This window comes from Sparus aurata, chromosome 22 (assembly GCF_900880675.1).
Source record: "Sparus aurata chromosome 22, fSpaAur1.1, whole genome shotgun sequence".
NCBI lineage: Eukaryota > Metazoa > Chordata > Actinopteri > Spariformes > Sparidae > Sparus > Sparus aurata.
In genome coordinates this window covers 10,074,322-10,088,961 of record NC_044208.1, presented here as the reverse complement: position 1 = coordinate 10,088,961, position 14,640 = coordinate 10,074,322, and the positions used below count along the sequence as shown (strand labels likewise).

The window sequence follows — 14,640 nt, the reverse complement described above, 5'->3', positions numbered from 1 at the left end:
CCAGTGAACACCCCACTGAGATATGATCGTTTTTATAAGAGAACTTGATTCTAATGTAGATCTCGATCTAGCAAAGTAGTCTTTTTTTCCAGCCACTGTAGGGTAACAAATAGGACATTGGGTTGGAGTTGGAGGGCCTTGGTAGAGGTATGCGCTCTACAAAGTGCCATTCTAGTTGGACAACTTGCATAATTTATGCTTATTTTATTCTTAGTAACAGTTTTATCATATGTGTCTTCTTTAGCAACTTTTTTATTGTATTCTATTTTCTGTACTCCTTTTATCCTACACTACACAGCTCAGGGTGATGCTTTTCAGTTTGGCTGTTTTGCTCAGTAACTTGACTGTAATCTTGAAGCTGCTTTTCCAACTTTTTCTACACAGATATTTTAATGATATTGGTCCAAAACTTTGTGAATTTGTACTTTTTAGATTTTGGGGAAATTGGTAACATGTTTTCTTTGGAGGGGTCCCTCCAATACATATTGTTCACCTACTTCTTTCACAAAGCTCAAGAAACATGTGCTGCTCACACTGGAGAGTAGGAGTGACTAGGTTGCATGTGAGTTTAAGGTGATTGTCCTAGAGGTCTAGTGGATAAGATAGGTACTATCCGTGGTTTTCGTCCAGCTGGCTATCTTTGCTACACGTCTCTCTATGTCCTCATTTCCTGTCAATCCATATACATCTCTGAAAATGCCAAGAAGCTGAATATGCACTTGGTGTGTTTGTCACAGCAGAGCTACATCATACTGCTACTTCAGGGACATTTTGAATGCATTTTCTTCTCTACAGGAGCAAACAAACACTGTTGTTAAAGCTGGAACACACAGAAAGTAATCCAATTTGGTTTCATTACATGCACAGCAGGCGTGGACTATTGAAGCTCTGCACATATAGCTTCGTAGATTAGAATTAAACATTCAGTTATTTGTTACAGAACATCTAATTTTGCCAACGGAGCATAACACTTTAATTTCTGTGTAACTGCTGGAAATATTTAAATGAATCAGCTTATTGAATGATATTTTTAGCGACTTAAAAGGTTGGTTTTGATTGATATAATTCAGAGGAACTTAAAGAAATGAAAAAAGCCTATTTGTTTTCAATCTCATTTAGATCTTGTACTTTTATCGTCCATTAGATTTGTGTAAAGTTTGATTCATTGCAGTATAAATAAACCATAAACATCAACCATATCCTTAAATGTTATCCCTACCTTTCTACCGGAATTCACTCAGACATGCAGCTATGTTCAGCCTCAGCACTGAAGTGTCACACTGGAGACTAAAAGTGGTTTACGTGCTCGGAAATGGAGCTCTGGTTAGTTTCCTGAACACCTGATAACCCCCTACCCACCACTCGCCCACTTTATCTCTCACACACACAAATATACCCAAGCTGGGTGTGTGTAGCTTTGGTATGAAAAAGGCTCTCTAGGCCTGCTGCTGTTACTAGAGTGAAAAAGAGATGCAGGAGAATGATAAAGCGCGAGAGAGACGTGTAGAGATGGTGATGGATAATTGTGAAGTGGTGACTGATGAATTGCTCCTTTCCTATCATAAAACTATATTACGTTTGTATATTAGCAAAATTGATCAGACTGCACTTTTTTTTTCTTTTTTTTCTCTACATTTTGAAATCGCTTTCACCAACTTGGACAACACACAATTAAAAACTTCCTGCTTGCAAAAAGTGAAAATATTTCTCAAAGCTTCTGATAAGGATCCATCAACAAAGGTGCACACAGAGCAAAAGATAAACGTTAGAAAGGGTGTTACATAATGTGCTGATAGTGTTGTGAGCTCAGTGCTCCTCCTCGGGCACCTTTTTTATTTGTCTTGTCTGCACACCTGAAGCTTTAATAAATATTTTCCCGTTCAGCAAGCAAGCAGCTTCCAGTGGTCTTTATGTTTTTTCTACCAGCCTGGCTGGATCCGCTTTTACCTCTCTCGATACCACATTCAGAAATAGTGACTTTTGTCACTGAATTACAGTTGCTGTATTAAAGTGATATAATGCACAGTTTAGGATTAGCCAAATTTATACAGTCTTCAATCACCGTCAGTGCATGCAATTTATCACGTTATTTATATATGTGCTTGGATGTTGTATTGACAAACTACTTCATCAATCTCATGCCACTTCTTTTTATATTTTATTTATGAAATACTTGAGAGATCAATATACTTGAGATGCATGTAGAGCTGAAAAAATGGAACTTTAGCTGATTAATCAATTCGTTATTAATTATTGGGTTGATCACCTACTATTTTGATAATCAATTAATGCGATTGTGTAATTCTTTTTTTGTTTTTTATTCTCTGACTCTGACCTCTTCAATGTTATTATATTCTGGTATCTTTCCTTCTTTAGGACAGTTAATTGAATGTCTTTTGGTTGTGGACAAGACATTGACGTCACAATTGATTATTGTGTACAGTGTTGTAGCAATGAAGATAATCTTTAGTTATCTTCAGCCCTTATGTACAACCTAATAGAACCAAAGATTAACTGACCAAAAAAGTATTATTGCTATTGAAAAATTCCATGATTAAGAGGCATGACACTACTAGGTCAAACCCATAAAGAGCTGATGATGAAAGGGTAAATGTTTAAACACACTTTTCATGTTCAGTGCGGTACAACATACCTCAAATTCAATCCAGGCTGAATGAATTTGCTGTTTTACAAGCAGGAAAACTAAAGCCTGCTCAAAAGTTTAATCCACCACTCCTACCTCTCTGTCACCCTCATGCACACTCTGTCACTCTCTCACACACACAGATGCACACACACGCACACACACATACACTTGAGAGACAGGCACCAGGTGGGATCTGTTTTTTTTTTTTTTTTTTACAGCCAGAGAGTGAAGTTGCTGAAGTGAAGTCACTTTCACATACGAACACAGACGTGACCTTCGACCTCCCCCCTGGGAGACCTTTGACTCTGAGGCGTTAGTCAGAGAGCAGGACGGCTCAGGGTTATCTTCAAGCTGTGGGCTTTCTCTACACTGTATCACTTTAACACGAATCTCACATGCATTCACATGCACCAATGAGCTATTGTGTGTAGTATTACTTATTAAGGGGATGTACTTTGGGCTAACTGATCTGACAGATGCTCGATTTTTATACTTATACTTGATATTGAGTCTAAAACTTTGACTGTAATGATATAGCAGCCAATAGTCATTTTTTATTCCACATGTTCTATTTTAAAGAGTTACATTTCTGTACAGGAGTTTCATGTTACCAGTGTTTAGATTACTCAGATTAGTCTCGTGGAAGCCTGGTTTTCGATCTAGCACTAGCTAATGTTTCTAATGCAAACTAGGTAATGAAAAAAGCATTTCCTAAAGCTAGCAAAAGTAAGTTATTAATAATCAAATGTTATCAATATGACATTTTTAATATTGGGCAATGGGTTTACCACTAATATCTACGGTGTGTCACCCACCAGCTTTAACACATACACTTAAGAAACACACACACATTCTCACACACACTTTCTCACACACACTTTCTCACACACACTTTCTCCCTCCCTGGTCTCCATCAGGGGTTATCTACCTGATAACCGCTATCTACAGTTTTGCCCTACTTTGTGAGTGTCTGCCTCACAATTTTAGTCACAGGTATCACTCAAATACCTTTGCTCTCTCTTTGCATTCTTTTACTGATGCCTCTGCCTGGCACAATATGACAGTCAGTACAATATACTGCACGTCTAATATACACACAGTAACTACACACATGAGTTAATTAGCCTTGAACTTAGAGGCAGAGGTGTGCACATCCACTAGACTTGTTATATAAACGCATATAAACAATGACAGAAGTGGTCCAACATCAAAGGCGTCACTAAACCTGAATTGATGCCTCTCTGCCTCAACTTGTCTGTATGCTGTATATGTTTGCATAGTATGTTTGCCTTATCTTGGCTGTTGTTTGGAGACATACTGCTGCAGTTGCATTTTGTGCCCGCGAAATAAAAAGCTGTTTGGGATTATTAGAATGAAAACTGCCGAAAGGATAAACTGAACAGTTTTTTCTTGTTTTGCTCTCACATTTTTACATACAAGTCCAAGGTTAGGCTTATGTCCTTACAGTCCAGATAAATTTGACCTTTGTCCCTTTTCTTTTCTACTGAAGATTTTCCACTGCTTTTATTTTTGTGGATTAAAGCTAACATAATTTTAAAAACACCCCTCGCCTTAATGCCAAATACACAATGTCACAGTCACATTTGTTGTTTTGATCGTCTGTGTTGCATTGATCCAAATCTGCTGTGGAGTCCTCGTGCTAGTGGTTGTTGTAGTTAATTGATAAACCATTAACTATCCATCCTACTTCAGTAATACAAAACTGCAACCACAAAATTGCAAACAACACTTACCATGATTCACTTTCAGGTTTGACTTGATCAGTGCAAGTGAAGCGAAAGCCCACACAAAGATAATCAATAACAGATTTACTAGTATAGTCTACTTTAGGAAATACTGATCAAATCTTTTCCACAAACAATCAGTTAATGGAGAATATTATCTACAGATTCATCTACAATTAAGATAATCATTAGTTGCAGCTCTAATGGGTTTATACAATTTGAGCATGATCTGGAGATATGGATTGCAGTATTGGACCATGGCCTTGATATGTGGTGGTTTAAGTTGGGCTGTTCCATTTTCTTGAGTGATAGGTCTGTAGGACTGAACCATGGTGCACAGGTGTGAAGTTTCAGGCATTGGACATGGGCTGTAAATCAGTGAGTGCAAGACTGGACCATTGCCATGCACATGGGGTTGTTGTAATGGACCATAACCTGGAGATCTGTTGGACTGTACCATCTCCCTGGAGGAATGTGGGAGCAGGACTTGAACTCCATGTGGTTGTACTTGTCCATTCCCAGTGGCCAAAAGGAGACTGTGATTGTACCGGGCAGTGTGTTAATTATCCACTGCTGGCTCTTAGCTGGGCTTTGTTTGAACGCAAAGTGGAAGAGAGTCTCCACAGTAACAGTTACCAACGCTTACGCAAGCTCGACAACGGCAATCCTCAATGACCCACATACCAGCAGTAAATCACAACACACACACATTCCCGGCTCCACCCTTCGCCTATCGAAACTATGCTCAATGTTTTCACTCTGCCTCACTGTGTCTCTATCAAACATGGGAAGAGGGAGCGATTCTTTGTTTTTCTTTCTCACTGTTTCTGTCCACTTATTCCGTCTTCACCCTCTCTTACCATCTAATGAAGGACACAATTAGACTTTTACCAGTGTAGAATTAATCAAGTGAAATCTTTGACTCACACACTCCTCAGTCTCAGCTGTACCTTACCAACAAATACACAGACTAGATCTGTCACCTTAGAAAGTCGCTGGGCCAGTTATTTACACTTTTGTAAAGCTGGCAAGGGGTCTATTTAAAATTCAAATCTGCTTTTGTTGGCATAGTGACAGGAAAGACACCGGCGTCGTAGAAGAAGAACCACAGTCAGGGATTTCCTGCAGCACCACATCCTCTTCTAACATCATGAACTAGAAGATATTTTGATAAATTAAAACCTTAGAGAACGCACAGTTACAGTCATAGTTTTACTTTAAAATCCCTTTTGGGGATGGACACAATGACATGAACACAGTCAATACAATAACCTTCTTGTGTTCGCTACATTAAAACTTGTAATGTCAATTTTGTTGAGGTTATTTTAGAGATTTATTTGTACAGTTTATTGTTTAATCAGTTTGTTGTTTGGTCTCTTAACTGTCAGAAAATGGCGAAAAATGTCCATCAGTGTTTCCCTAAAGGTGAAGATGACCTCTGTTGCCTCGTATTGTCACTGTGCTTCAGTTATTGTGTTCATGGTTGCTTCCGTATTACTGTGATGGCGAAATATCTATTTTGGCCTCACTGGTGTGGTCCAGGACTGACTCTGTCCCGCTTTAGGTTTGTTTGTGCCGAGAGCGAGATCATGTCCTCTATTCATTAGAACTAAGAGGAATAGCACATTCTGCTCTCTAATGTCTGCAATCTCCCATGTAGATCTAAGGCTTTCTCAGACCTTCAGTGGCACTAAAAATGAAATATAACGGCCAGTTTTATTGCTGTGTCAGCTCTGTTACATACAACATTATCAGGACCGGTTGTGTATCTTTAAGACATTCTTGTTCTATAGTAGACTCTGTGCAGAGGGGAATGTCAATATGTAGGTAATAAATTTGTAGCTGTATACACATACAGTGCAGATAGCCCCGGGTGCCTGCCTGAGCATGCTGCTTCCACATCCAGCATTGACTCTGACTCTGTAGGAGCGTGTGTGTGTGTGTGTGTGTGTGTGTGTGGGAGCGTGTGTGTGTGTGTGTGTGTGTGTGTGTGTGCGTGCAAGTAAGTCGTTTCCTTTGACCACGCAGTGAGATGTGATAAAATAAATGAAAAAGTTAAAACGCATTAAATGGTAATGCTTGACTTTACAGGTCAGGAAGTTATAAAACTTTTTTTTGAGAGAAAACTATGTTATTTGTTGAGCTGCAGCTAATGATAATATTGTCAAATTACCATAACCCTAAGATATTTTGTTTACTGTCACAGGAGTGTGAAGTTACCAGAAAATATTCATACTTAACTCTATCCATTGACTTTATAGACATAAGCCAAAGGTTGGTCAGTGTAAGTGGGTTTTTGTCCAGTGTGAAAGGGGTTGAAATCAAAAAAGTGTACTTAACAAATAAAAAGCTCAAACTCAATTAATCGATTATTATTAGAATAGTTGGCAATTAATCTGATAATTGACTAACTAACTAATCAATAAATCATTGCAGCTGTAGTCTTATGGCTTTAATGTATAGGTAATTACTTTAAACAAATCTTTAAACCCAAGTAGTTTTTATAAAAGTTGATTTTTTTTCCTTTTGATTAAAGCGAAATATATAATTGGTGGCATTAGACTTACTTACTGAAGTCGGTTACAGTGTGCAGAAGTTGACAGTCAGGTCAGTGAATGACTGAACAACTTGCTGGCTCTCAGCCAGGGCTGCTTCTCGCCTCTCGTGACAGTCAAAGCTGCTGAACAGTCAACTTACTGCACAGTCCTGCTTTGATATTGAGAGTTTAAATCAGCTGACTTTGAATAAACTGAACCATATTCACAGTAAATGGGTTATAGTTTGCATGTGAACATTTTGAGTGTAGTGTATATTCCTGCTATTTAACTGTCCACCTCCATTCAAAGTTTGTATAAAAAACAAATTATTGACTCTATCTCTTTCTGTCTCTTGAACAGGACTTGGAGTTCCATGGCGTGATGCGGTTCTACTTCCAGGACCGGGTTGCCGGTAACTTCGCCACCAAGTGCATCAGAGTGTCGAGCACAGCGACAACGCAGGATGTCATCGAGACACTAGCGGAGAAGTTCAGACCAGACATGAGGATGCTTTCCTCGCCAAAATACTCCCTGTATGAGGTCCACGTCAGCGGCGGTGAGTCTCATAAATTAAAGATAAGAAGCAGAGTGAAGGTGTTGACAATTTAAACTAATTCAGTCTTCAGTCTTAGGAATCATAATAATTTGAATAGATGCTTGTAAGATTAACTGGTTTATGTGTCTGTGTGTTAGAAGAGCGTCAGCTAGATCTGGACGAGAAGCCTCTTGTTGTGCAGCTCAACTGGAACAAAGACGACAGAGAAGGACGCTTTGTCCTGAAGAACGAGAACGACATCCTTCCCAAGGTCAGCCGCTCTGTCTTGTCTTGTAACCTGTTTGACTGTCAACCAGTCGGTTTACTACTAAGCTGACTCATTTATTTTGTTGTTCAGTCATCGCCTGTGAAAGAAAACAGTTTCAGATTTTGCAATACTGTTCCATGATGAGAAATCAATTGTAGAAGACAGGAGACCAATAAGACTGTATGTACAGGGTTCATAAAAAGTCTTGAGGGTTTTATAAACACTTAATTTTAACTGTTAAGATTACAGATGATTTTAACGCGTCCCTTTAAGGACCTCGTTGACTCTTCTTCCCCTCTCTCCCAGAAGAGTCAGAGTAATGGCCCAGAGAAGGAGAAGGACGGAGTGATCCAGAACTTCAAGAGGACTTTGTCCAAGAAGGAGAAGAAGAAGGAAAAGAAGAGGGAGAAGGAGTTCGCCCGGATCCCTGATGGAGACGAGCAGGCGCTCAGCCGGGAGGACGGGTAACACACACACTCACAGTCATCCATCTTATTGTCCTGCTCTTACATCCTCTCAGTCCTTGGAGAGGATCTTGATTTTTTTTTTTTTTTTTGTAATGCCAAGAAAAGCACAGACGAGGAAAGGGTGGATTAAACTTTGACCTTTCTGTTCCTCCATCTATCTTTTTCATTCAACATATTGTGTCACTCGTCCCCCTCATTTGTAGGGAAAACAGTCGTCTGGCTGCTGAAGTTTACAAGGACATGCCTGAGACCAGCTTCACCAGGACAATCTCCAACCCAGAGGTGGTGATGAAGAGGAGACGCCAGCAGAAGCTGGAGAAACGCATGCAAGAGTTCATGAGCAGTGATGGGAGGCCCGACTCAGGTACTGACGCTGTTTGTTCAAACTTCTAATTAATCCCACACATTCTGTTTACTCTGTTTCCAGACTCCTTATTTATTTTCAGTTTTTGACATAAATTACAAATGTATAAACAATACACAAATAAAAACAAAGAAAACAAAGCACATTCCTCTTAAATCCAGACCCTTATCTGCCAAACCCAGCTTGATCTCTGATCACCCCACCATGCAGAGTTCAGTATGGTAGGTCTCATAGTTCAGTGGTTGTCAGAGCAAAACCTAAGCTAGTGATTTCACTATAGACCTCTTATGTAGTATAGTGTTACATAATCCAGATGAGTGCAGGAAGAAACAATCCCAGGAGCTTAAGTAGTAGTGAGACAGAAGCAGCTGCTGAGTAAAAGACATGTGATGGCTGGTCCAAGATCATGGCAAAGCTCACTCAGGCACTCTGCGATAAGTAGCAGTGAGATTATTTTGATAGATAAAGCAAAAATGTAAGTCTTTGGCCTGATGGACTCGCCTGGTTTCATACCTCTGAACTGCCATTAAGGAAAAACTGAATTAATGAGTGGAGTATCTAACACAGATGATTAGAGGAGTATGAAAAAATGGGTTTCCCCCCTTTATACTAGAATTATAATTGGTGCAGACTAGACCTTTTTCTCTGGCTATGTGAGACCTAAACCTCTAATGGCTAATTCCTGAACCTGGCTTAAACAAGGACCACTCCTGCTGGCCAAGACATTCTGTGTAGCACATCGTCTATAGAATATAGAGGGACACCTCACAGAAGTAGGAGCTGAAAAACTGATTAGGGCTGCTGTTAGATGGAGCCATATATATATTAAAAAGAAAATGCCCTTGGAGTGAATTCGACACCACAAAAATTATCACCTTTCCAAATGTGGACGACCCAAAGCAGCCAGAGACGGAGCTGGATTGGCCTGATAACGAGACTGAATGTCCTTGTGTGGCTTAAGGCAAACCTGACATGAACCCCTGAGAAAATCTGCAGAGTGACCTGAAAATCACAGTTCACTGCTGCCTCTTATCCCGTGTGACAGAGCTCAGGAAATCTGCAGGGAGGGTAGGAAGAAACAGCTGGTGGAGGTGTTCTGCAGCTGTAATCACAACCCGTACATGAATGAACACACGCTGCAATTCGATATTCACATTTTTGACTTATAATAAACTAGTTAACATGTATTTTCATGCTTCATTCACTGACCGCTCTGCATCATGTTTACATCAGCTGGTCATCAGAAGACCATATGTTGTGGGAATATCTCCCGCTGACATGTTTACAAACACAGACGTACGTACACGTTTCAGTAAATGAATCAAACACGCTTGCTGGTTTCGGTGTGTGACTCAGGCATTACCTAATCACTCTGCCAGACAGACAGATGGACCACTGAACTGACTCTAAAAACAGCTTTAACCACTGTCCACATAAGGCAGACTCACACACACACACACACACACACACACACACACACACACACACACACACACACACACACGGTGGGACAAAACGGCTTGTGGTTAGACAATGACGTTCTCCCAGCAGAAAGTGCTATTTTAGACCAGCTCATTTTATGTAATGCTTCTGAAGAATCCTGTTTGCTTTGCAGGAGACTCCTTTTGGTGTGTGAAAGTGATCGTCTCTAGATGACACTTCACAGTCACACTACTACAAGTGTGGTACATGTTCCAGTCTCCTGCTGAGAGTACTTTTTTTCCCGAGGAACTGAACTAAACTGATTCGTTTACATAAAAATTAATTAGAACCAAAACTGACATCTATGTGCATGTAACACATTCAAGTCAGTATCCCCATACAGAATAATGTGGGATTAATGTCCAGGTAGGACAGGTCGAATTATAGGGTTTCCTGTTATCTTAAGAATTCTCATAACCATTAATTGACTGGCTTGGATTGAGCTAGAGCTAAGGAAGACTTGGCTTAGATTTATATTTTGTTTAGATCATGTTGGATTAGTAACATGTAAAACATAGTGTGAATTTTTCTTTTCTAAGCTAAAGACCTACTTAAGAAGAGTTTAATCTTTTTTGTACTTTGAAAGAATCATTAGTGACCTGATGATTCCTTATACTACCTTCGTTTCCTTTGGGTTGGTCAGTGTTTTCAATCATTTTGTCCAAATGTTATTCTGGATGCTTTTACTTTTCCAAAAGCTTCAGGGAAACAGCTCAACCATCGATTATTCTTATCAGTCAGGGTTTTTTTCTCTGTCGAGCTCGCTGAATTTTGATGGATTGATGAAATTTGAAATTGTGTCTCGACTGGATTTGATTCCCAGCCCTAGCCAAGTGGTCAGTTTTAAGACACAGAATTGGCAGTTTTAAGTTGTTATTTCTTGCTCTCTGAGTGATGGAGCAAATAATGTTGAAATAACAAGTGGATAATTGTTAGCAGGATTGAATGGCTAACAAAATGTGTGTTGCACTTTCCTGCAGGAGGCACTTTGCGGATATATGCCGACAGTCTGAAGCCCAACATCCCGTATAAAACCATCCTGCTCTCGACAAGGGACACGGCCGACTTTGCTGTGGTGGAGGCCCTGGAAAAGTATGGGCTGGAGAAGGAGAACCCCAGAGAATACTGCATTGCCCGGGTAACAATACTCACCTTACGACAACATCTTCACCGTGAACCTAATCCTCTAATCTCATGCTAAACAGCATGAAACACCTCCTCCGCCACTAAACAGCCTCTCAGATAGACACCACACACCAAAAACATCAAATTTGGTCATTTTCCATCAAAGTTGAGTCAATATTTGAGGAACAGGATAGTTTTGACCCCTTTTTCTTTTACTTGTGAGTCCTTCCAGCTGCAGTAGATATCATTTAAAGATACTCTGTCACACCGAGTACACTCATATTTGACTGTGGCACATCATTTGTCATAATTTGATATAAAGTGAATTTATTGTTAACCGCTCGACACCTACATACTTCCAACTGCTATCTTCCTATCTCATCTGTAAACACCTCCATCATCCTTCTGATATACTGTGCAGAGGACAGCCAAGGTCATGGTCACAGGAACACACACACACACACACACACACACACACACACACACACACACACACACACACACACACGTATGAATGCGCACACTCTTCATTGCTCCGGCAGATTGAAACAGAACGCTACTTGGCACTAAAACCTTTGGGAGGAATGCAATTCAATTGCTTTCAGACTGAGTGCTATAGCAGCAGCAGATGCTCCACGTCTGTGTGTGTATATGTGTAAGTGTGTGTCTTTCATTGTGTGTGTGTTTGTGTGCGTGTGTCGCTGTGACGGTGAACTTGGCTGCCCTCCCCGCAGCCTCTCCCATATCTGTCCCCTCAGATGGACATTGGCTACGGACAGTCATATGAAATAACTGTTGCTCCCACAGCCAGTACAGCGGAATCTCCAGAGACCCCACACACACACACGCACGCGCGCACACACACACACATACACACACACACACACACACACACACACACACACACACACACACACACACACACACACACACACACACACACACACACACACACTGTGGATATTCAGTAGCAATTTGCTGATGAGACTAAAGCACAGGGAAAGTCCATTAGGTTAGTGAACATGAGGAATAGGCACTGGTGTAGTAGCTAGTAGCATGTCAGCTAGTGTGGTTATGTTCGGGGGGAGGGGACGTTAACAGAGATGAGACTGAACAGGATGTAGATATGTAGGGCAGCTGTGATATCCTGTAAAGAAATACAACAAACTGCAATATTTATGAAGCTGGAGAACATCATTTAATTCAGCACCGTTCTTTGTTTTCATAACTGGGTCATATACAGTTCATATACTGGTTAGGAGCTCACCTCAATGCCTTAAAAAGTAACGTTAGCAAATCGGAAGACAAGAAACAAACCTTTCAACTAAGAATCTTTAGCTTCAATTATATAATCTCCCAAAATATTTGAAACACGCTAACAGGCCTTTTCCACAGCAGCCTATTTGACATCAAACAGTAGGGTAAACACAGGTGTTACCAATGATTCTCATTAAGATTCTCTTCCAGTCAGGTCATACAGAGTCAAGCTGCTGCTATTGTGCATGTTGGCTCACTAGAAAGTCTCCACTGCACTAAATGGAATGGAACCTTCATTGATTGTCATTAATTAAACCTGTGTTTACCTTCTATTTCATGTCAATATGGCTGCCGTGAAAAAGGTCTTATAAATTTTCGTCCTGTCATTGTTGGGCTTTGTTATCTTAAGTTGCTTAATTTGACTGATGGTTGTCTTTGTTGTTTTTTGTGCAGCAAGACGATAAGTCCAGCAAGGAGGTGATCCTGGACGATGCTGAGTGTCCACTGCAGATCTTCAGGGACTGGCCTGCTGACAGAGGTAGCTCACACAGAAACATTTGGGCTCGTCCAGAATTTTGAAAGTGTGGAGAATTAATTTAAGTTACATTTTTAAATATTATTTGATTGGACGATACTCTTGCTTGATGCTTGATTTTCAGTTTTATTACTCAGAGGCATAACATTTGATCAAAGTTAAAACTAGCGTTTGTAAGAAATTAAATGAAGTGACTATAATCATTTATTGCTGTGGGCATAAACATATTTTGTAAATTGTATTTTCCCAAAAACAGTTATAACAATTAAGTTGTGATGATAAAGACTTCCAGAGTTTGGAAACTGTTGGTAGAGGTACTTGAATAGGCTTGAAAAGTGCTTGAATTTTACACTCATGCTCACATGCTCATGCCTCTCGCTCACTTGGTTACTATCGCCCCCTCCTGCTGTCTAACGGTTATTACAACTTTGTCTGCGGCTCCTCACCTCTTGATTTTGTGGCGTTCTTTGTTTTTCAGCATCAGAGAGGAGCTTGGTTGTTAGCATGAGCACACTGTGTGCATTGGCTCCTCCTTTTCACTTTAAAGACAGCAGTACACAAACACATATCACCTGATTTAATTCCGAATGATCTGTCATTAACCAAATATGCTTTTTGACAAGTAATACGACGTTTCAATGTACTGTCGTTATATTTTAGAGTAAGTCAAAAAAAAAAAATTCGAAAAAGAAGATCCTAAAATGTTAGTGTATCATGTTTCAGGAGCGCTCGTGTTCCAGCTGAAGAAGAGACCCCCTGACTACGTGGGGAGGAAGGGAAGGAAAGTGGACGACAAGGGCCTGCGAGGAAAGGAAGGCAGCAGCAGCTCCCTGCCGCCTGAGAAACTGCCTTACTTGGTGGAGTTAAGCCCAGGTACAACCACAACACTCACATCTACACACAACACCACAGAGTTAGTTAGTATCCATCAGTTGTATTTATAGCGGTAGTAGTAGTGGCGTGCAAGATATATTGTAATTGCATTTAGGGTTACTCCAAGGTGAAGTGGTCGTTCTCTCCCTGCGAAGGTGAGTGAAACACATGTGGCCGCATTATGGATCCCATCTGTCTGTGGTTTCTGCTCCTACCAGCACAGGATTTCCTCAGTATATAAGAGCCCACAGCAGGAGGTCAAGAATCACTGGAATCTGTACTGGAGATGGATGGGCGTATAGTGTATGCTACATCTGCCTGCACTACAGCTTTATTCCTAATCCTTGAAGCTGCCAGACCACATGTTATGCAGTATTCGTAGCTGCAAAAGAAGCACTTGCATTCAATGCATCTTTTACCTTTTGGCTCTTCTTAAGTAATACCTATTGATGGGAGCATGTTCTTACTTTTAGAGACACTATTTTCCCTTCATGCAATGAATTGCAAGGTGAATATTTGGCAGTTCTTCAAGATTCAATTTAAATCATGTTAGGAAAGGGATGTGACATGTTATATGCAGATTTATTTTTAGTAATGTCTGTAATATCTGTTTCAACAATCCAATGCACAGTTCAACTGACTTCAACCCATCTCTGCAACAAATCCGGCATCAGAAAAAATATAAACATAGTAGCCCAGTTTAACACAGACTACAGTTGACAGACATCAGACTGTTTTATGGTGGATTCATATCTGAATGAGAAGTAGATTGAGCAGGTAGAAGCACTCTGAATACAATGAAAGG

At 40.3% G+C, this 14,640-nt stretch overlaps 1 protein-coding gene across 13 annotated transcripts in view; it reads left to right on the top strand.

Annotated features, from left to right (window-relative positions):
• Positions 1 to 14,640, top strand: part of afdna (afadin, adherens junction formation factor a) — a 114,652-nt gene that overhangs the window by 25,015 nt on the left and 74,997 nt on the right. For 8 of the 13 annotated variants that reach the window (XR_003982495.1, XM_030406000.1, XM_030405999.1 and 5 more), the window contains exons 2-8: positions 7,290 to 7,485; positions 7,623 to 7,735; positions 8,039 to 8,196; positions 8,403 to 8,563; positions 11,026 to 11,183; positions 12,881 to 12,965; positions 13,686 to 13,835. Coding sequence is in view for 12 of the 13 variants with exons in the window: in XM_030406000.1 (XP_030261860.1) it covers positions 7,290 to 7,485; positions 7,623 to 7,735; positions 8,039 to 8,196; positions 8,403 to 8,563; positions 11,026 to 11,183; positions 12,881 to 12,965; positions 13,686 to 13,835 (1,021 nt within the window). In the remaining variant the exon portion in view is untranslated. The remainder of the gene's footprint in view (positions 1 to 7,289; positions 7,486 to 7,622; positions 7,736 to 8,038; positions 8,197 to 8,402; positions 8,564 to 11,025; positions 11,184 to 12,880; positions 12,966 to 13,685; positions 13,836 to 14,640) is intronic. The other 5 variants (XM_030406006.1, XM_030406007.1, XM_030405997.1 and 2 more) reach the window with 3 other exon arrangements.